At 40.5% G+C, this 23677-nt stretch overlaps 1 protein-coding gene across 2 annotated transcripts in view; it reads left to right on the top strand.

The window, feature by feature from the left end:
- The window catches only part of TEC (tec protein tyrosine kinase), a 142711-nt gene that overhangs the window by 97059 nt on the left and 21975 nt on the right, over window positions 1–23677 (top strand). For both annotated transcript variants that reach the window (XM_080797812.1, XM_080797811.1), the window contains exons 3-8: window positions 9848–9952; window positions 11652–11733; window positions 12430–12558; window positions 14961–15001; window positions 16185–16360; window positions 20036–20101. In XM_080797812.1, coding sequence (XP_080653938.1) covers window positions 9848–9952; window positions 11652–11733; window positions 12430–12558; window positions 14961–15001; window positions 16185–16360; window positions 20036–20101 — 599 coding nt within the window. The remainder of the gene's footprint in view (window positions 1–9847; window positions 9953–11651; window positions 11734–12429; window positions 12559–14960; window positions 15002–16184; window positions 16361–20035; window positions 20102–23677) is intronic.

Here is a 23677-nt window from a genome sequence, read left to right as displayed (position 1 = left end):
AAGATTCATTGTTTATGCACCACACCCAGTGTTCCATGCAATACATTCCCTCCATAATACCCACCACCAGGCTCACCCACCCCCCACCCCCCACCCCTCTAAAACCCTGTTTGTTTCTGAGAGTCCACAGTCTCTCATGGTTCATCTCCCCCTCCAATTTCCCCCAACTCACTTCTCCTCTTCTTCTTCCAGTGTCCGCTGTGTTATTCCTTATCCTCCACAAATAAGTGAAACCATATGATAATTGACTCTCTCTGCTTGACTTACTTCAGTCAGCATAATCTCTTCCAGTCCTGTCCATGTTGATACAAAAGTTGGGTATTCATCCTTTCTGATGGAGGCATAATACTCCATTGTATATATCGACCACATCTTCTTTATCTGTTCGTCTGTTGAAGGGCATCTTGGTTCTTTCCACAGTTTGGTGACTGTGGCCATTGCTGCTATGAACATTGGGGTACAGATGGCCCTTCTTTTCACTACATCTGTATCTTTGGGGTAAATACCCAGTAGTGCAATTGCAGGGTCATAGGGTAGCTCTATTTTTAATTTCTTAAGGAATCCCCACACTGTTCTCCAAAGTGGCTGCACCAACTTGCATTCCCACCAACAGTGTAAGAAGATTCCCCTTTCTCCACATCCTCTCCAACACGTATTGTTTACTGTCTTGTTAATTTTGGCCATTCTAACTGTTGTAAGTTGGTATGTCATTGTGGTTTTGATTTGAATCTCCCTGATGGCTAGTGATGGTGAACATTTTTTCATGTGTCTGTTAGCCATTTGTATGTCTTCTTTGGAGAAGTGTCTGTTCATGTCTTCTGCCCATTTTTTGACGTGATTATCTGTTTTGTGTGTGTTGAGTTTGAGGAGTTCTTTATAGATCTTGGATATCAGCCCTTTGTCTGTACTGTCATTTACGAATATCTTCTCCCATTCTGTGGGTTGCCTCTTTGTTTTGTTGACTGTTTCCTTTGCTGTGCAGAAGCTTTTGATCTTGATGAAGTCCCAAAAGTTCTTTTTCACTTTTTTTTTTCCTTTGCCTTTGGGGACATGTCTTGAAAGAAGTTGCTGTGGCTGATGTCAAAGAGGTTACTGCCTATGTTCTCCTCTAGGATTTTGATAGGTTTTTGCTTCAAGTTGAGGTCTTTTATCCATTTCGAGTTTATCTTTGTGTATGGTGTAAGAGAATGGTCAAGTTTCATTCTTCTACACATTGCTGTCCAATTTTCTCAGCACCATTTATTGAAGAGACTGTCTTTTTTCCATTGGATATTTTTTCCTGCTTTGTCGAAGATTATGTGGGATATGGACCCACATAGAGTTGTGGTCCATATCTGGGCTCTCTACTCTGTTCCACTGGTCTGTGTGTCTGTTTTTGTGCCAGTACCATGCTGTCTTGGTGATCGCAGCTTTGTAGTAAAGCTTGAAATCAGGCAGTGTGATGCCCCCAGTTTTGTTTTTCTTTTTCAACATTTCCTTGGTGATTTGGGGTCTTCTTTGATTCCATACAAATTTTAGGATTGTTTGTTCCAGCACTTTGAAAACTGCCAGTGAAATTTTGATCAGGATGGCATTGAAAGTATAGATTGGTCTAGACAGTATAGACATTTTAACAATGTTTATTCTTCTGATCCATGAGCATGGAATGCCTTTCCATCTTTCTGTGTCTTCTTCAATTTCTTTCATGAGTGTTCTGTAGTTCCTCAAGTACAGTTCCTTTATATCTTTGGTTAGGTTTATTCCCATGTATCTTAATGGTTCTTGGTGCTGGCTTCTTTATGTAAAAGTTCTAAGTGGTTTTGTTGATGTTGTTATTTTGAGTTTTGTTTTTTTTTTTCTTTTGTAGTGTGAAAGCACTATAGGAAATATAAAGCATCTATGTCAATGGTTATTATAAGTTGTTGAAAAAGGAGGAAAAAGTGTTAGATGCCAAGTTTTTGTTTTTACTTTCTTTTGTTCATCACTAGAATTCACCCCTTGGTAAAGAGGGGGCATTTTATCCTACCACCATCAAGTTGGAAATGCCTTTGAACTTTATGTATTCTACTTCTCCTGATGCCAGAGAGGTCTACATCAAAACTGTTCTCAATATCCACAAAAAAATCTGCCAAATCCATCCTGGGGATTTCCTTGTTTCTTGTGATTAATGTGTCCTGTTGCTCTTAGGCCCATTCTTTGAACTGTGTTGTGAGTGGAAAGGGAAAAGAATGACCCTCATGAATAAAATAGACCTTTGGCTCATTGGAGATTTTTCGTAGACTGTGTCATTTTCTTTCCTTTTCTTTTTAAGAGTTGACTGGATCTGTTAGCTGTGTGGTATTGATCCATCTGAACTTTTTTTGTGAACAATTATTGTTCTTCTCCTTAACCTTAGCAAATGTCTGCTTGTAAACTCCTTAAGACCAAGACATTTTGAACTCGTGTATCTCCATGATGGTTCTTTGGTATCGGTGCCTTGCCTGCAGTATGGAGAAGCAGAAATCCATCTTGATGAATATGGCTGAATGAAGGACCTGTCCCGATGGAATGCAATGAATATTAACAGCAACTTTGGTGCTCCCCATTTGGCAAGGACAGTGGGTTCTAGGAATTTTAAATTTTGTGTTCTTCATTTGATGGCAATATTATACACAACTCCCCCAGCAATATAACCTGTGTGCGCGCACATATGTATGATAAATACATGTGGGTGTATACACACACACACACACACACACACACTTTTTGTCTCCATTTTTGGGGTACTTCCTTGTCACTGAATGACCATGTCAGCAGCCCATCTTTGGTTTTAATCGTTGTGGCCTATTGAGAAAGAACAGTGGCTGATCAAACATGAAGCGTTTCAATAGTGCCAAATGGAGGCCTAATGCTTGGATGGTGCTCTGTGTTCAGTAAGCAGAGGCTCCCTGTAGCTGAAATGGAGAGAAAGGGTGGAAGTGGTGGTCACATGGCCCAGAGTAATGCAAGCTTGTAGATGTAAGAACTGTCTTCAGGGCAGAGTGTCAACTCCAGCAAATGCCCATCCATCACATCCAAGTAATACAAAAAATCTTATTTTTTGTATAGTTTTGTTTCTATTTAATTTGTGAACTGTCTTTGTCTTAGGGGTATTAAGAGCTATAAGCATAAGAAAGTTCCACTTATTTTATGTGTGTACTTAGTTAAGTGGTATCAGGTTACTCAAGTGTGTGCGACACTTAAGAATTCAAGATTAGAATTAGACAAAAGTTCAAATCCTGGTTTATTGTGTGACTTTTGGCAGTTAATTATACCTTTTATGTCTTGATTTCTTCATCTGTTAAATGGGATGATAACTGCTTTCATAATATGCTGTGAAGATTCATTGAGTCATCCATGTGAAGAGGTTAACATAGTGCCTGATTCAGAGTGAGTGCTCTACAGTTGTTAGATTTTGACACAAGATAATTTTATTTTTTATAAGAAGAGTCCAGAAATATTCCAGCTTGAGAGACCTGGAGTCAGGTAAATGCCTTTGTGTTTTTGAGAGCTCTGGGTTCAGTAGTGGCTCAGCCTCTTGGCCAATCTTGTAACTGCTCGTATGATCAGTTTTGTAACAACTTTCCAGGGTTATGGTGAAAGCTAATTAATAGTAAATGCTGCATTTAGGGAATGACTTCATATGCAGACACTGTGCTTAAGCATCTGTGCGTTATCTTTATTTCTGCTAAAAGCTTAGCAGAGTGAATAGTACTGTCCTATTCCTACAGACAAGGGAACAGAGAGGGAGGGGACAGAACTTGCCTTAGGCCATATAGCTTCTAAGCAGCAAAGTCTGGATGCAGGGTATCCCTGTTTCCACAGCTCCCGCCCCCTTCCTGAGATCCTATTGCAATGGGAGGATGACTCATCCTGCAAATTTCTTCCATGGCGTGTGGCTGGGAGTAGCTACGTTAGGAATAAAAGCTGTGATAGGAAAAAGGGGAGGGGTCATTTGCAATACTGGAGGAAAATTATGGTAGGTCTTTTACTGTGCCTAATGGGGACTCAGAGGCCTGGGGAGTAGGGTATAGGACACAGGGTGTCCTGAAGGTAAATGGCTGACTTCCCACATTGACCTGGGGCCAGCCCTGAATGCTCGTATACATTTAGAAAAAAATGTTATTTCATTAATTTAGGATTGATATTGATATTCTTAAAACACTGAGTTTTCTGGAAATTAAAGGAAAACAGGGTACCTTGAAAGACTTGCTAGGGGACAGGATTTCCTGCATTTACTTCCCAGTTCTGCCATTCACTTGACATGTAGTTTTAAGCAAGTTATAATTCATCTCTAGATCTAGTTTCCCCATTTATGCTGGTTTAGAAATGTGTAAAACGACTATTACATAACTCATTTTCAAGCTTGGTTAAGTGTATAGAGGATATGCAAGAGAGGAGAAGTATATATCCTGTGTTTTACACACACACACACACACACTGCACAATGTTGTGTGTACTTCTTTGCAGACTGGCTCAGCACAGTGTTGAATGAATGTGTGCTAAGTGCCAGGTAGATTTTTCAGCTTGGATGATTCAAACAGGAGTAAGGCGATGTCTTGGCTTAATTGTGATTTTTAGTTTGGTGGGTACAGTGAAGGCTATAGTTATGGAGGGCACGTATTGCATGGAGCACTGGGTGTGGTGCATAAACAATGAATTCTGTTACACTGAAAAGAAATAAAAATAAATAAATAAATAAAAGGGAAACTTCACGTGGAACATGTAATGACCTTGGATATTTCTCCTTGGGCCACAATAATAACAATAATGTATAGCATACATCAGTAATCATGAAGTAATTTTATTTATTTATTTATTTTAAAGGTTTCATTCATTTATTTGACAGAGATCACAAGCAGGCAGAGAGGCAGGCAGAGAGAGAGGAAGGAAAGCAGGCTCCCTGCTGAGCAGATGTGGGGCTCGATCCCAGGACCCTGGGATCATGACCTGGGCTGAAGGCAGAGGCTTTAACCCACTGAGCCACCCAGGTGCCCCATGAAGTAATTTTCTTATTGAAGAAACAATAAACAGTCTGAATGGAGAAAACACTGTATGTTCTATGTCCCTTCTCTGCATTAACTCTCATTCACCAGCATGTGAAGATCAGGTGTTAAGGGGGCGGGCACATGGCTCTTTCAGTAACTCTTAGGGTTCCCTATGGCAAGTCTCTTCCTTGGCCTTGCCTAACCTCCTAGGCTTCCCTGAGGTGTGGCTAGAATAAGATTCTACTATATAGACACACAACATATGTGTTGAGAAAAGCAGAGTTCTCTTTACTATAAAGAAAATTATCAGCACTGCTGAATGCGAGCTTCGTATTGTCAGTTCCCTCCAGACATTTCCAGTGGGTTGTCCAATAGTCAACTCAAAAAACATTTCCCAACACTGTCTCAAACCTGATTCTTCTGTGTTCCTTGGGGTGACTCATGGCGTTGGTGTCTACTGGTCACTCAGACTCAAAATCCTGAGGTTTCCTAACTCCTTCCTCTCTCTGAATCCCCACATCCAATTGATGCCAGAGTTATGTGGACGCTCTCTTCTAATGTTCTGGGGTCCCCGCTTTCCTCACCTGATTTACTGCCATTGACCGGGTTCATGACCTCGTCAGCCCTCACCTGAAGACTGCAGCAGCTCCTGGCTAGCCTCTCCGTCTCTATCCATTCATCACCCTGCCATTAACAATTACCATTTCAAAAGCAAACCCCAGTACAGCACTCTTACTTCCAAACTGCCAAGTCTGGCTTACAGGCATCTTCCTAACTTGGTCCCGAATAACCTTTTTGGTGTCATTTCCTACACTTCCTCCTGAACCGTTCTGAGCCACGATGGATTTTTTTTTTCTGTTCCCTAATGAGTACTTTATTGCTTCTGCTGCCTGGAATTTTTTTCTTCTACTTTCTCTACAGGAAAACTCCTACTTATCCTTTAGAAACCAAATCAAAGCAGTACTTCCTTCCTGAAACTTCCTCAACTCCTCCTGGTCCAATCTGCCTGCTCCATAACACACCATGAATTCACATGAGTTCGTCATTATCTGATTCTGAATCCTGCCCCTCTTCTCCTTCCACTGAGTATGTTATTGTGAACTCCTCTTAGGGAGATCCTCAACCCCCTTGCATAACTTTGACGTTGTGGCACACAGCGCTGTAACTTGGTGTCTAATCAGTGTTTGCTGGTGGGGTAGATAAAATCATGCACAGCAGCTTATAATTGAACCTTTGTCTGCAAACCCCAATATTGGTATAGTACATGAATAGATTGTATGTCCCAGAACATGAATTTAGGGGGCTAAGTCAATCTAGTATGTAGGCCATCCTAAATTTTCTGGTATAGATTGACCTGTTTTTATTTTTTTAAGATTTTATTTATTTATTTGACAGAGAGAGACACAGCAAGAGAGGGAACATAAACAAGGGAAGTGGGAGAGGGAAAAGCAGGTTTCCCGCTGAGCAGGGAGCCCGATGCGGGGCTTGATCCCAGGATCCTGGGATCATGACCCAAGCCAAAGGCAGATGCTTAATGACTGAGCCACCCAGGCGCCCCTAGATTGACTTGCATTTAACAGCTGCATTTAATAGCAGGGGCAGGTGGTGAGTGGAGCTGGGTATCTTGGAAACAGACCATCTATAGCCTACTGCTCCAGGGCTAAGAGAGCTGGCAGGTGGTAGATGACCCCTGAGAGCAATGTCGGGAAAACTCCACGCCAACAGTGATTTTCCTCAGGGTTGGGAGATTAAGGGTCATTTGATTTTCCTTGAGCTGTTAGTATTTACTAAGGTTTTGACAGTGAACATGTGTGACTTGTTAATAAGAGGATGGTGCCCTGTCAATTTCTCCCACGCACTAGCTGGCACAGACCCCAGGAGCAGGGCAGGGACCCTGTCTGACCAGACCTCTTAATGCTGTGCAGTAGGTTCTTTCCTGGTTGGCCCTGCTCCCCTTTCCATCCTACGTCACGTACCCTGTGCTTCCGCCACACTGGTCTTTTTTTTTTTTTTTCTACTTATTTATTTAATGTAGCCAACACTTACAGATATCATATTATAGGCCACACACTATTCCAAGCATTTGGCAAATACTAACTCATATAAATCTCAGAGCTGTTATTATTCTGGTCTTACATACGAGGCAACCTACATCCTGGATTATGTTTTTCTTCGTATGTGCTGCTTACTCCCTCCCTGTCGTGTGCCGTTCAGTTCCTCCCAGTCACATACCAGTATTTCTCTTCCAGAATTGGCATTTAAGGTTCAGCTCCTCCGTGTCCATGGCCATCTTTTTCTTTATATACAGTACTTACAACATTGTATCAGAAATACTGTCCGTCTTGGGCAAGTTAATTAATTTTAGTTTCTTCCCTCTGTACCCTTCTGGTCATGTTGACCTCACCGAGTTTGAGAGGATTGAATGGCCCAGTAGTTGTGAGCTAAATGCTCAGGAAGTGAGCTTCCCTGACCTTGACCGTGTGTTCCTTGACAGCTGCTGACACAGGACAGGTGTTGTCTGTGGGACACTGAAGGGGAGGGAGAGTGGGAAAACCCAGGATGACCCAGAGTCAAGGCCATTCAGGGAGAAGAGAGTGGTGGCACTTTCAAATGCCTCATCAGGATGTGAGTAGATGACAATTGAGGAAAGACTGTAGGGTGGGGGTCACTGGTGACGTTTTTGAGACCGGCTTAGCAGGCGGTGGTGAGGAGGAAGTAGACAGCAAGTAGTTAAGGAGGAGGAGTGGGTGGGAAGGAATCGAAGGCTGAGGATGTAAGCATCTTCTCTTCCAGGAAGGGAAGAGAAAAGTGAGGGCAATAGTAGGGCCAGAAGAAGGGTTCTTGGTCTGGATGGGAGAGGCCCGAATGTGTCTACAGGTAGGAGGAAGTTTCTCAGAAAAGCACGGGTGGGGAGAATGTTGTTCTGTCTACTCTGGCTGAAGCTCAGTCCATGCTCAGAATACCCGTTGCCCCCCACTTGGGGATTTAGCTCCATTAAAGCTATTACTTGTTTGCAGCTGGGGTATCCCAGGGTCCACTAGACTTTGGGGTCAGTTGGGGTCTTTGTTGAATATTTAACCTGTCAGAGCTGCAGTTTCCTTAACTTCTCCAAGAGACAGGATGAAAGAGAAGAAGAAAAAAAAAAAGATAAATCTTAGAATGCTTTTGATCTCCAGAGGGAAGAAGTTGAAGGGTGGGATGGCTGCTCTCTTCGTAAAGCAGTGAGGGAGCTCGCCTGCTGGGACGAAGGGAATGGGAAGGGTTTGTAGTTCTGATAAGACTGACGTTCTCCAGGGAAGCCAGCAGGTTCTCTCCATGAGTCATAGACAAAGGAGATGAGGAGAAGCATAGGGGAAGCATAGGGAAGAAAATTAGGATTATCGTTGACTTTCTACAATCAGGTATGCAGGAATAGGGAAGGTGTGGATAGCACTGGGCACCAACAAAATTGTCAAAGGATATATGGGATTTGTGCAGGGGTTGGGGGAGAGAGGAAAGAGAGAGAAAGAGGATACTATGGTGAAATGACCTCCAGGATAGTCCAAGTCAGCTGTCAGATGGGAGCTAGTGACCTGGGAGAGTGGGCAAGTCTGAAGGTCTTATGGTGACAGTGAAAATGCACAGCAGGTTCCTGGGAGCAGGATAGGGGCCCCAAAGTTTGTGACCAGAGGACAATTTTAGACTATTCAATGAGGGAATTTTGAATGACTGATGACAGGGGGTGGCTGGGTCACCCCAAACATTACAGTGTTCTTCATTTCTCTACTTTCCCTTCTAGTCTTTGTCATATGAATATCTACTGTCTTCTTCCCAAAGGTAACTTTCATCTTTATACAGTTTTTCATGTGGAATATATCAGCTAGCATTATTCAGTAAATGTTTTTTATTTCTACATTGTGTTTGTGATGGTTTTTACTGGGTGTATTCTATCAACTTACATTTGCACGTGCTACTTTGTATTCTTGTGGATTTTTCCCTTGGATGAATTCTCAGGTGTGAGATTACTATGCTTAAGGGTGGAGGGAGGTCTTGATATGTCCTTAGTTAATTGCTGCTGGCAGAACTTCAATGGGCAGAGAGGGCAATCGAGAGGTAGAGTAGAATATCCAACGATAGAATCTGAGTGGAAGTTTTATGTGAACATCTCAAGTCCGCCTCACATCCTCCTGAGTAGAAAAAGTAACTGGCTAGAGTTTGCATCTGTGATCAAGTACCTGGAGGTTGGTTTTTTTTTTTCCCCCCCAAAGATTTATTATTTATTTATTTATTTATTTGAGAGGAAGAGAGAGAGAGTGCAAGGTGGGAGGGGCGGAGGGAGAGGGAAAGAATCTCAAGCAGATTCCATGCTAAGCGTGGAGCCCCATGTGGGGCTTGATCTCACAATCCTGAGATCATGACCTGAGCTGACCTCAAGAGTAAGATGTGTAACAGATTGAGCCACTCAGGGGACCCTCAAATACCTGGAGTTTTGCTTGGTTTGGTCTTTGATGCTATTTTGTCAGGGGTTGGGAATGAGTGCTGTCATCAAGATGTTGAAGAAATTGGAAAGACGTATGTCTGAAAGGGGATGGTGACAATAAAAGGGAGTCCATTTCTGTGTTCTAGAGTGTTTTGGGGGCAAGGACAGGAAAATTCAGAAGTAAACAGAAATAGTTATTTTCACATAATACTATTGTTTTATTACAATTCTCACAATGATAGTATTTTGAACAGTTTTGACAATAAATGGAGACATGATTTAGGAAATTATTAAGAAAAGTATAATATTTTGAATCAGTTATTTCATTAACAAATATTTCTTTTAACTACATTTTTTTCTTGTTATGATTGTAATGGTTCTCCCTTTGTTTTTCTTTGAACAGAAAAAATACAGAAAGGGATTTATTGATGTTGCAAAAATCAAGTGTGTGGAAATAGTGAAGAATGATGAGGGTGTTATTCCCTGCCAAAATAAATATCCATTTCAGGTAAGCTGGCATGATTTTTTGCCACAGAATAATTCTGGGGTTTTAGTCATGCTTACTACTTGACATTACAGTTTCCTGCCGTTGCTTTCGTGGTTGATAAAAAAGAAAAAAATTATTTTCGCTTTAGTGAGGTGCAATTAACACATAGGAATTATGTATATTTAAGGGGTACCGCGTGATGTTTTGGTATATGTATACGTTGTGAAATGATCACAGTTGAGCTGATTAACAGATCCATCACCTCATATAATTACCACTTTCTTTCTTTTTCCTCTTCTCTTTTCTTTTCTTTTCTTTTCTTTTTTTTTAAAGATTTTATTTATTCATTTGTCAGAGAGAGTGAGCACAGGCAGACAGAGAGGCAGGCAGAGGCAGAGGGAGAAGTAGGCTCCCCACTGAGCAAGGAGCCCGATGTGGGACTCGATCCCAAGACCCTGGGATCACCTGGGATCATGACCTGAGCCGAAGGCAGCCGCTTAACCAACTGAGCCACCCAGGCGTCCCTTCTCTTCTCTTTTCTTTCCTGCTCTCTTCCTTCCTTCCTTTGAGCACTTAAGACCTACCCTCTTAGCAAATTTCAGGTATACAGTACAGTACTGTTAAGTGTAGTCACCAGGCTCTACATTAGATTTCCAGAACTCATTCATGTTGCTTCACTGAAACTTTGTACCCTCTGACCAACATCGCCCCCATTTACCCCTCTTTCCTGTCCCTGGCAACCACCACTCTCTCTACCCTCTGCTTCTATGAATTTGACTATTTTAGATTCCACAGGGAGTGAGATCATGGAGTATTTGTCTTTCTGTGTCAGGAGGTTTCTGGCCTTGTATCTCTTTTTAGCCAATCAGGGTGTTTCTGCCTTGTGCCTGTGATCAAAGGTGAAAGGACAGACCGCAGAATTCTTGGGTTAGTTTCCCCAGCAGAATTTTATTACTAATATTAAGAATACTAAGAGTACTAAGAATAAGACTTGAGTTGCTCACCAAGAGTTACCTCTAAAGAGGCATTGTGGTTCACAGTTTTGGCTCTGAAGTCAGGATCCTGGTTTTCTGGATCATCAGCCAGATGAGATGGGCAGGTTATCTAGTACAACGTTAGGGGGCGTCATACGCAGTGTGTTCTGCATGAATGGTGCCTTCCGGTGTTACACAGGAGTGGAAGGTCTGGGGATAAGCCTTAGTCTCCTCCTCTGTAACATGTAAATATGATGCCTTAATAGTAGGATTAACTGAGTTAAATATCTGTAAAGCAAAGATAGATAAAGAGTTGGGATAGTGTTTAATAAAGTTAGCCACTGCCGTTATTTACAGTGGCGAAAGGAAGGTAGAGTGGTAACATTGACAGGGTAGTCCATTCATGTAAAATATGATTCAGAAAAATGCTAATTAGAATAATTCTTGCTACACCAAATTTACTTAAGTTTCTTCAATCAGTTAGATTACGAGAAAAAACAATTAGGGAAGCATCTTGGTCTCTCTCTCTATTTTTTCTTCTATTAAAACACAGTCCTTTGCAAAATGTGTATCCTACTTGATGAAGAAATAGATACGGTTTTGTTGGTTCTTTGGATCCAAAGTAATTGACTTTTATTCAATCATTTCAGAATCATTTATTGATGCCTCTGGTACCAAGGGCTCTGTGCTAGACAGAAATGCTGTCTAAGTATTTCTCATCTATTCTGTCTTTTGTTTTATTTTAGGTTGTTCATGATGCTAACACACTTTACATTTTTGCACCTAGTGCACAAAGCAGGGACCGGTGGGTGAAGAAGTTAAAAGAAGGTAAAACTCATAATGAAATATTAACTGTATGTAATTTTAGGATATAACATTGTTATCACTGGAAGAGAAATTCGGCTAATGTATCTTGCATTTAGAATCTTTTAATCCACAATAAGTGTTTTTCTGAGGACAGTCAGCTACTGAGATACATGATGAAGACAACTTTCTTTTTTATAACCTGATTCCTTCTAGTGGTATACACATAGTTTCTAAAGAATGCATGCTTTCCAAAAAAAAAAAAAAAAAAAGAATGCATGCTTTCATCTAATGACTAATACATTTAAAGATGAGAAAGCACTGGGCTTTTTCGATAACAGGATTTTATTTTCTAAGACATGGTCCGTGTAGTCAGTGTTTGGTGTGGATTGATGACTTGTGCATAAAGTTTCCATGAGAGATTTGTACTGCTGGGTCCTCATCCCTTCTCCTGCAGAACGAAATGGGGTGAGCTGACTTGTGTGCTTATCCATCATGGTACAGCAGAGGCCACTTCTGCTAACAAGGGTGCTTCATCAAAATAAGAAGGTGAAGGAGAACCGTATAGATTTTCTTAATGCTGGGCTGTATGAGGTTATGAAAGTGTTTTCATAATAAACGTAGCATCTGAGAAATAAAGAATGATCGACAGTGTTACCTACAAAACGTTCTGTCATCCATTTTATCTCACTAGTCATTTAATGTGTCTCTGAATTACAGAAATAAAGAACAACAATAATATCATGATTAAATATCATCCTAAATTTTGGGCAGACGGAAGTTATCAGTGTTGCCGACAAACTGAAAAATTAGCCCCTGGATGCGAAAAATACAACCTTTTTGAGAGTAGTAAGTATTTATTTTATAATGATATTATGTGCAGGATATACATACTATTGGTATAGTGTGAAAGTGACTTGGTTTTGATTTTGATGTTGGTTAACTATGACCTTTACACCTTCTCGCACTGTGTGAATGTACGGCGGGTGTATTTTGTATGAATAATTATGTTTATTTAGCAGTGGGGCCATCTCATGGAATCAAAAGGTCTATTTTCAAGAGCTTTTATCACAGTATGGAAGCCTGCTCAAAATTACTCTATTAAAAGCATGAGCTTAATGTGGCACCATCAACAGCTTGTTTCATTTCAGGTTTACCGAGGTAGAGTTGGCAATTAAAATTGTAAGATATATTCAGTTGTGCAGTGTGATGATTTGGTATACGTGTGCGTTGTGAAAGGATTCTTCCCATGGAGTTAAGACATCCATAACCTCACATGTTAACCTTCTGGTGTATATGTGTGAGAATATTTCTATTTCTATTTCTATTCTATTCTATTTCTATTCTCAGTACATTTCAGTTATACGTTACAGTGCTATCAACTACCGTCACCACGTTAGACATTAGACCCTCAGATCGTATTCATCTTATACGTGAAAATCTGTGCCCTCTACCAACAACTCTATCTCCCTCCTCCCAATCCCCATCTCCTGGCAACCACTTTTTTTTTATTTTATTTTTTTAAAGATTCCATTTTTTTATTTGACAGACAGAGTCACAAGTAGGCGGAGAAGCAGGCAGAGAGAGGAGGAAGCAGGCTCCCTGCTGAGCGGAGAGCCCGATGCGGGGCTCGATCCCTGGACCCTGGGATCATGACCTGAGCTGAAGGCAGAGGCTTTAACCCACTGAGCCACCCAGGCGCCCTGGCAACCACTTTTTTTGTACTCAGTTATTATGAGTTTGAATTTTCTTTTTGTTTTAAATTCCACATGTAACTGATCCCTTGTGGTATTTGTCTTTTTTTTTCTGTCTGGCTTATTTCACTTAGTACAAACCCCTCCGGATTCATTCGTGTTGTTGCGCGTGGCAGGATTTCCTTCTTTTTAAAGGCGGGATAATATTCCATTTTATTTATATATATTATATATTATAAATATTATACAGTACATTATATATACACACTATGTGTCTTTATCCATTCATCTGTTGGTGAACATTTAGGTTGTTTTCATACCTTGGCTAAAATGAATAATACTTCTATGAATGCAGAAGTGCAGATAATGTCTTCAAAGTACTGCTTTCCTGCCCTTTGTGTATATACCCGGAAGTGGGATTGCTGAGTCATATGATAGTTCTATTTCTAATTTCGTTTTTCTTTTTATTTTTTTTTAAAGATTTTATGTATTTATTTGACAGAGAGAGATCACAAGTAGGCAGAGAGGCAGGCAGAGAAAGAGAGGGGGAAGCAGGCTCCCCGCTGAGCAGAGACCCTGATGCGGGGCTCCATCCCGGGACCCTGGGATCATGACCTGAGTCGAAGGCAGAGGCTTAACCCACTGAACCACCCAGGAGTCCCTTTATTTCGAATTCCTTGAGGAGCCTCCATACTGTGTTCCATAGTGGTTGCATTACCAGCGACAGTGCACGAGGATTCCCTTTTCTCCACACCCTCCCAGCATTTGTTACCTCTCGTGTTTTTGATAATAGTCATTTTGACAGGTATGATGTGATATCTCATTGTGGTTTTGATGTGCATTTCTCTAATGATGAGTGATATTGAGCCCCTCTTAATGTACCCATTGGTCATCTGAATGTCTTCTTTGGAAACATGTTTGTTCAGGTCCTTTGCAACATTTTTATTTTTATTTATTTATTTTTAAGATTTTATTTATTTATTTGACAGATCACAGGTAGGCAGAGAGGCAGGCAGAGAGAGGGGAGGAAGCAGGCTCCCTACTGAGCAGACAGCCCGATGTGGGGCTCGATCCCAGGACCGTGGGATCATGACCTGAGCCGAAGGCAGAGGCTTTCACCCACTGAGCCACCCAGGCGCCCCCCTTTGCAACATTTTTAATAGAGTTCTTTGAGTTTTTGGCTATTGAGTTCTATGAGTTCCTTATGTATTTTGGATATTAACCCCTTATTAGGGGTTGTTGTAGGCTGCCTTTTCATTTTGTTGATGATTTCATTTGCCCACAGGAAGCTTTTTAGTGTGTCCTAGTCTCGCTTGTTTACCAAGAACAAGACAGGGCCCCGATCCCTCTGGCATTTATAGTTTGTTCTGGAAGGCAGAAAACAAACCAGCTTCGAAAGCACTTTAAATTGTTCCCCGCAACAGTATTACAAGCAACATGCACCAGAGTGAGAGTCCAAGTGGATTTCTCCTCCATGCGTTCGTTTTCACTTCTCGTTAACGCTCTCAGTCATTGGTAGATGGCATTTTGACCTATTTTTGTTGTCGTCATTTTCAGGTATAAAAAAAGCACTACCTCCAGCACCAGAAACAAAGAAGGTAGGTGGTCTTTACCTTTTGGAAACATTGACAGTTTCCTTTTAAAAAATTTAATTAAAAATTTTGTGTATGTGTGTGTTCCAAAATTCGTTGTTTTTGCACCACACCCAGTGCTCCATGTAAAAATACCTTAATACCCACCACCAGGTTCACTCCCCTCCCCCACCTCCAAAACCCTCAGTTTGTTTCTTAGAGTCCACAGTCTCTCATGGTTTGTCTCCCTCTTTGATTTCCCCCAGCTCACTTCACCTAAGTTTATATTTATTCACATGATTCTGACCCACTTTTCATATCAGAAGAAGGTATGCTGAGTAATTTTTTTGGTATCAAATAATATTAATTTAATTATATCAGATTATCACTGGGGCTCTCTCCTTATCTGGCATTTTGCTTATATTTTGATCTCAAGAATTGTAGAAAAGGTGTGGAACTTTAAAGGAACATTAAAGGAATATTTCAGTCTTAAGACCGCAGTATCATGATGAAAGAGTGACTTAATGATTTAATGATAAATCATTACTGATTTAATGATATATCAATGACTCAGTGATTTAATGATATGCCTTTGAAGAGTGGGGTATGGTTGGAGACACATGTATTTGGGACCCACATAATACCTGATCCAATGTGAATCTGGTATGAGTAACTTTGGGTGGATTACTTAAACCATTGTTTCTTGTAAAATGGGAATCATATACTCTATTTCATGGGCTCAATATTAAGAATAAATGAGAAAAAGTGTGTTAGGTACTAAGTGCATGCCTTGCACATGGAAGGCACAAAGAAGTGCACATTGCTCTGATGGACAGGAGACTTGATAGAAGACTCACTCCCTAGTGTGTGTTTTCCCCTTGCAGGCCATTAGAATGGTGGGTCCACCTTTAGTCTTCTGATTTCTACTCACATATTATCCGTAGCTGTCCCTGGAAGGGTAGCCCTGACAAGGAGCAAAGGCTTTCTGATGTTCAAAGAGGGTTTTTGCTCATGTCCTGTATTCTGAAACCCATGAGACGTCCGGTAGCACCAATGTCATCAAAGTCATGGGAGGGTTCCCCAGATTTTCCTAGGTAGACTTGAGGTTTCTGCTTTATTCTCTGTTGCTGTGTGAGTCATTTGGTGTTTCACTTCACATCTAGTTTCAAACAGAATGACTACATTTTCACGTGTTGTCTCCGTTTCTCAGCGAAGGCCTCCCCCACCAATTCCACCTGAAGAAGAAGACAATAGTGAAGAAATCGTTGTAGCCATGTATGATTTCCAAGCAACAGAGGCGCATGATCTCAGATTAGAGAGAGGCCAAGAATATATTATATTAGAAAAGAATGACGTTCATTGGTGGAAAGCCAGAGATAAATACGGGTGAGTGTTCCCTCTGTGTGGGTGGGAATTAAGTGCCGAGTGAGACAAGGACCGTCTGTAATGATCATGTAATGACACTAGCTCAGTCAACAGTAAGTCAAGTACACATCATTACTTTGCAGTAACACAATGTGTTCTTTGTAATGACTCAATAAATGTAAATGGATCAACCACTTCTTTCCAGAAATTAGAATGCATTACATTGGTCTCTTTCTCATTCATTGTATGTTTAATTAGATTATTTTGACCTTGGGAGAAAGACATTTTAGGTTTTTTTCCCATGAGGTAAGCAATCTTACATTTTTCTAAGAGAGAAAGAGAGAAAATGGGTGTGTGTTTGCGTGTGCACACATACATGCATGAGTATATATGTATAAAATATGTATATAATATATATATATGCATATAAATGCAAGAATTTTTAAAATGGGGCACCTGGGGGGCTCAGTTTCTTAAGCATCTGACTCTTGGTTTTGGCTCAGGTCATGATCTCAGGGTTGTGGGATCAAACCCCCTGTCAGGATCTGCACTCAGTATGGAACCTGAGATTCCTTGCCTTCTCTCTCCCTCTGTTCTCCGCACCCCCACCCCACTTAAGTGCACATGCTTTTTCTCACATAAATAAATAAAATCTAAAAAAAAAAAAAAAAAGAAATGCATTTTGAAATGAGCATTATTTATACAAGATAATTTTGGATTTAAAAGAAGAGTCCTTTCAATTTTATTATTTGATAAGTGATGAGTAAATATGGATAAATGTAGGGGATGAGTATCTTTTAGGCTTCATTAAAGAAACTATATCCTGTGTTTACCTCTGAAATATAATCCTGTTTATATTCTGAGTTCCTGTGGATTAAAAGAGGAGGACTTTTCATCCTGGGCAGAACATACTCTCCCTCCAACTCTGCTTTCCTACCTACTTGCCCCATCTCCCAATTCCAATTCTCTATTCTTCACTTCACTTCTGGACTGATTTACCAATCCTCCCAATTATTGTTGTTGTTGTTGTTTTAGAGTATTTAAAAGTTAATTCAAATCATTCTGTCATTTTATCCCCGAGTCTAACTACTAAAGATGTTTTTAAACAACTGCTATGTCATTATCATACTTAATAATAATTTTAAAAAATACCATCTGTAGACTTTCCACTAACATTTTCGGGACTGGAGGAAGATTATAAATGAAAGCCCACATATTATTTGTCTAAATATTTTGAAACCCTAAGTCAAGCTGACAAACTGGTAAATAAAATAACATTTATCCTCCAGCTTAACAAACGTACCTTCAAAATGACAAGGAAGAAAGGTTTGAGTTAGAATCCCATGCCAGAATATGACAGTGCGTGGAGGGCTGGCTCTCTGGGGTCCTCTCCTTCCCTATTCCCTTCTACCCCAGCTCTATGCCACATGACCCCTATGGATTTCCCAGCCATACATCCAAGCTCTGTCCATATTGTTTGCAGAAGCCAGTCCACAACTTGGTCACCCGTTGGACTTGGGCTAGAAGGAGTTACCCATAACCAGCATAATTTGCTTTTCAGAATATAAGGTGGAAAGGTCTGTGTTGGCCTCAGCAAGGGACAGAGAATTTGGGGGTCCTAGTTACCCAGATGATGGTCTAGAAGAGGGCCGAGGGAACATAGAGTTTAGCATGCTTTTGAAAGTATAAGGTCATGGCCAGAGCCCCTCTGGTCAAGGTCTAAGGATGGTATTGATTACATAATTCCATTCCCCCCTGATTAGGTCTAAGATGTATTTATGCAGTTTAATTAAGACTAAAATCAGGTCCACATACTGCATTTTGGCTTGGCCATAGGTCTCTTGTTCTACAATAGTCCCCATCCTTCTTCTTCTTCTTCTTCTTTTTTTTTTCATTTTTGATTTATTGATGAAACCAAGTCATTTACCCTATGAAATGAGCCATAATCTAGATTGAGCTAATTGCTTTCCCTTGGTATCATTTAATATGTCTCCATGCCCTGTATTTCCTATAAATTGTAGTCTAGAGGCTTGATCACGTTAGAAGCTGATATCTGGTTGACTCACTTCTAATGACGTTAAGATCACTCAGTGGTCCAGGTGATGATCAAGTTCTTCATAAGGGTTCCACCTAATGATTTTGGCACTCATTAGTGATTACTGCTTAGCTCTATGATTTCATTAGGGATTATAAAATGGTAATTGTCTAACTCTGTCATTCTGTCTGCATTTATTAATCCTCTAGAGAAGAACTGCCCCATCAACTGTTCATTTAGTTTGTGCATCAAAGTTAATAGAAATGTTTGATTTATTTCCTTTTACTAATTTTCAGCATGATGGGTTGATGACTGAGCTTCCTCTAGTGATAACAATGGTAACCAATAATTGTTTGAAGAGTTACTATGGATGTATATTGCAACCATTGTGGTCATTATTCTTTTTGGTTGAATTGACCCATCGTAGGTCAGTGGTAGCTGGTTTGGGTTGGGACCTCTTTAATCTTTCTTAGCTTCCTTGCTTCCTGGGTAAGATAAGACAGCTCAAGTTCATGTAGTATTTTTCCTGGCCAAACCTTCCATGTGCCATTTTTCCAAGGAGTGCTGGCTCCTTTTAGTGAGATAGTGTTTGGACAACAATTGGAGTGCTCGGATTCTACAGCTACACATATGTATGTGTGTGCGGGTATGTGTGTGTGTGTATTATGAGTTCCTACTAATAGTTCAAATTCAAATTTAAGATTATAAGGATTTTACTCAATTTTTAAAACTTTGTGCACGTTACGTCTTTTATCTTACACTGAAAATCTTGACTCCTACCAAGATTCTACCTATTAAGATTGCTTCCTTTTTTATTTTTTAAACATTTTAAGTTTTATTGAAGTATGATTGACAAGTAAAAATTACATATACTTAAGGTGTACACCATGATGTTTTGATGTATGTATGCGTTGTGAAATGATTTCCAAATCAGATGAAGAGAGCCCTCATTTGACATAGTTTCATTTTTGTTTGTGAGAGTTTGAGATTTTCTCTAGCCGTTTTCAAGTATGAGGGCTTTTTCAGCTGTAATGTATGTAAGTGTCATTCTGGGTAAAACTGAAGTTTCCTTGGCCTCACAAAGACCTTCTCATTCAGTTCTCTTGTGGGAATGACCCAAGAATTCACCTTTTTAACAAGTGTCCTAGATGATGCTGATGTAGAAGTGAGGGGCTACATTCTGTGAAACAGTGCTTTACAAGGACTGTTGGAGAAGTGGCAAGATGGGCACTTGTATCTGACACTTGAACTTTTTTGAAATAGTGATTTCTTTCAAACATCCCAAGAAATTATGAATTCAAGAGAAGCATCATGGAATATTAGGAAGGTCTCTGAACCTAGTCACAAGTTCAGATTTTAAGTTCTAGCCCTGTTACTGGCTAGTTTTGGGACCTGGAGAAAGTCCCTTAACCTTTTTGTAAGCCTTGGTTTCCCCACCAGGAAGTGGGGACACAACATTGTACCTGTCTTCTTCAGAATTTTAGGGAAGGTCAAATGAGGAAGTACTTTGTAAAGCATTAAATGCTATAGATATATTGAATTACTGGGTGTTGACTAGTTTTTCTTAAAGCTTTAGGCAATACAGTGCTTTAATCTTTTCATAAAGACAGTAAGTTTTCCTAGTAAAATAATTTCAGTTTAACTATTATCCTTCTTTCCAGGAGTGAAGGATATATCCCGAGTAATTATGTAACAGGAAAGAAATCAAACAACTTAGACCAATATGAGTAAGTAAATGGTTATTTTATCAACGTGAAGAACCAAAAAATGTTTTCATTTTCCTAATTATGTAAGTCATTTTGGAGATTGATGGATATCTTTCATTAACTCAGTTGTCTAGAGTGGTAAAAATGTTGTGAGAATTAGTTTCTATGCTATGCATTACCTGAAGGTACTGTGTATGAATGGAGTTACACGGGCAAATACAATTGAACTGATTTTAAACAAATCACTGCTCAGCTGACTTTGAAATACATATTATTGTTCATTCACTCAAAAAATCAGGATATAGTTTCTAAGAGTGGCCTTTTAAAAAACATGTTTGTGGGGCTCCTGGGTGGCTCAGTTGGTTAAGCACCCTTTAGCTCAGGTCATGATCCCAGGGTCCTGGAATGGAGTCCCACATCAGGATCCCTGCTCAATGGGGAGCCTGCTTCCCCCTATTCTTTTGCTACTCCCCTGCTTGTGCTCTTGCTCTCTGTCTCTGTCAAATAAATAAATAAAATCTTTAAAAAAATATAAAAATAATAATAAAAAATTGAAAAAAAAAATGTTTGTGGGGCACCTGGCTGAATCAGTCAGTAGAATACGTGCCCCTTGATCTTGGCCTTGTAAATTTGAGCCCTGCATTGGGTGTAGAGATTACTTAAAAACAAAATCTTAAAAAAGTGTTCATTTCTTTTTTATTATTTTTATTATTTGCTATAATAGCAATATATGATTACCGTTTTAAAATTGTTTGAAAATATGAAAAATGTTCATAAGAACAATTACTCCTAAGTCAACTAGAGCTGACTTCTTAACATTAGCATCTCATTTCATTTTTTTTAACGATTTTTAAGGCATAGAATCATGCTGTGTATGTGTTGTATCCTGTTTATTCTATTTCACAGTATATTGTGTGACTTTTCCTCATGCCATTAGCTATTCTTCAAAAACATTTTCATAACTGCCTTATAATTCATTCAGTCATGAATTCATCAGATACTTCCCGAGACCTTAGCCTTCTTGAGGCACTGTGCTAGGCCTTAGCGGGCACAAGCAGGCACACGGCACACAGATGTGCAATAACTTATAAAGGCATTTCCTTATTTGTACAGCACTGTGGTGTTTAGCACCTTTGCTATATAATAATGACTGGGATAACCTCTTTTTTTATATCTCTCAAAATTGATGGACTGGGCTAACAGCTAGTTATGACTCCTAATGCCTGCTGTCAGATTGCTTTCCAGAGAAGGCAATGGGCATACTATTTTTATGGCCATTAGCAGAGTCTGGCCAGGTTTTAACAAGAGGCTCATATATACCAGAGAGACTTTTGTGATCATTCTGGGGCAGTCATTCTGATACTTCATTCACTTATTTAAAAACACCACTGCCACCATCAAGAAAAAGCTGTCTCCTCTGTCCATATCACTTTCTGTAATATGAGTATGCCTTAAAATGTAGAAAAAAAAGATTAATAGCACTCAGTGATGTGTTGTTTTGGAAACAGGTAAGGGTATAAAAATATGTAAAATAAATAGTGTTTCTCTTCTTAAATAAATTTTAGGAAAATATAGCAAAATTCTTGGAATTAGGGAAGGTGCTAAACAGCAAAAACTTGGACCCAATTTTGTAGTGATCTGAAACCTAACTGATGATTTGGGGAGGGCTGTGCTTGGAAGGCAGATAATCCTTATCTAACTGTGAGAACTCCCCTGCCTCATGGGATTACAAATAAGGATTTTATGAAGGCTATGATTCATTGCCATGAGTTTTTTGGACTTAGCTTAGTTTGGAAATTTCCTCTCTTATAAGGGACTCTCCTCCTTCTCTGTGTGGCTCAGTGAATTTGCTGTATATGGTCTCTGGTGTGGGACTCCCCCAGCCCTCTGCCCAGAGTCAGGAATTCCTCATGGCATGGGCTGTGCCTCACTCAATGAGAAGGATGAAACATTTTCTCGGTGTAGACCATCAAAGATCCTCCTCTCTGCCCACTGTCTTCCTATGCCAAGATTTGTCCTGTTCTTTCGTTCTTCGCTACAGCCCGTGCTGTAACACATCCCAAATGTCCTCAGGGTTAAAAAGCCTTTTGCCAGCTATTGGATCAAGAGTTCTCCTGCTGTTTGTTTGGGCCTGGGAGTCCCAGGCAACAGACTGTCCACAGCAGACTGTCCACGGGGCTGGACTCAGGGTTGCCGGGCCTCAGGCTCCCACGGCTATCAGAACCTACTTCTGACCTCCATACCCACGTAACAGTTGGAGGTAGAGAGGGTCAGAGGAGCTGCTGCAGGAAAGAAAGTGGGATCGTGATGTTGGTCAGGACATATTCTTGATGGAAAGATATGAAAGGGCCCTTAGTACAGGGCAAAGTCTAGGATAAGGCTTTTAAGTGGGTGGCTCAGGAGGAAAGGGTCAAATTAGAGAACCAGCCAAGATTTATAGCAGGTTGGTTGGTTTCTGTTTTTCCTCCATGTATACTGGTTGCCTTCCCTTTGTGATATACTCAGCACATCCTCCCCAAGAAAGCTTGGCCAGCGTCCGAACTTTCCAGAAAAGACCGAGTATCCCCAAGTCTCCTTTTCGTCTCTGTTCAGACACCGCTGTGAGGTCCTGTTCTTCTGGAGTGTGTTGACATGACGAGCCAATCTGAAAACCTCATTCCCGTCGGGTTTTGCTATCTAAGGACAGACTGACCAGTTACTTGCAAATCCCAGGCCATTCTTTTCAGATGTAGAGTGAGTTCCTCCATCAAGGGGAGCTAACTCACCTCCCTCTCACAGAGACCTTTCTGGGACGGGCTAGGGGAGACGTTCGGGGGCTGGCATCTGCGCCCCCGCTCCTGCTCACCCCCGTGGGCTCCTTCATGTCTGCCCGGGAGTAGCCTTCTTCGGGCCAGGATGAGCTCAGCAGACGCACCGCTCTCTTTCCCTTCTCGCCTGGTGAGAATTACCACAAAAGAGACAGAGAAGCCACAACGGACCATTGGGAAATACTCACCACGAATTGATTCATCTCTTTGGTCATCACTCCTTCCTCCGTCCCTTCCTTCAACATCCTCTTAAAGGTCCGAGTTTACATCCTAAGGAGGGAAAATTCCCTTTCAGGGAGTCTGCAAATGCTTATAAAAATGACTGCTTTGGGCAGGATTTCAAAAAGCCCGTCTGCCCTTTCCTTTTCTTTCTTATTTCCTTTTTCCCTTCCCAGAAGCCGTGAATATACTAGATGAGGAAAGAACTTCCTTCTCTCTCTGAATATCTTCAGTTGAATTTCCTCTTGAGGCAGCCTTACTGATTCCTTACATCTGAATGTGAAACTAAAACCTCCATTGCTTACGCTCGCTGTGAAGATACGGGATTGGGTCTTTGTTGTTTATAAAGAGAATTGGTTTTCCTTTCATCTTTCAGGTCTGCTGGTTTATAATATACCCCAGGAGCTCCAGTTGCCTTTCCTTAATTAATTTTTATGACTCTTTTTGGCATTCTGACAAATGTTTCTTGTTACCAGTGAAGAAGCTTAGTGACAGAATCCATTCTGTTCTCCTCATTTACTGTATCTTTCCACTTCATTCAGAAATGGATTGATTACAAGTGCACTTCTGT

Source organism: Martes martes (genome assembly GCF_963455335.1).
Source record: "Martes martes genome assembly, chromosome: 2".
NCBI lineage: Eukaryota > Metazoa > Chordata > Mammalia > Carnivora > Mustelidae > Martes > Martes martes.
Note: the sequence above shows the minus strand (reverse complement) of the source record. Positions and strands in the feature narration are given on the sequence as shown.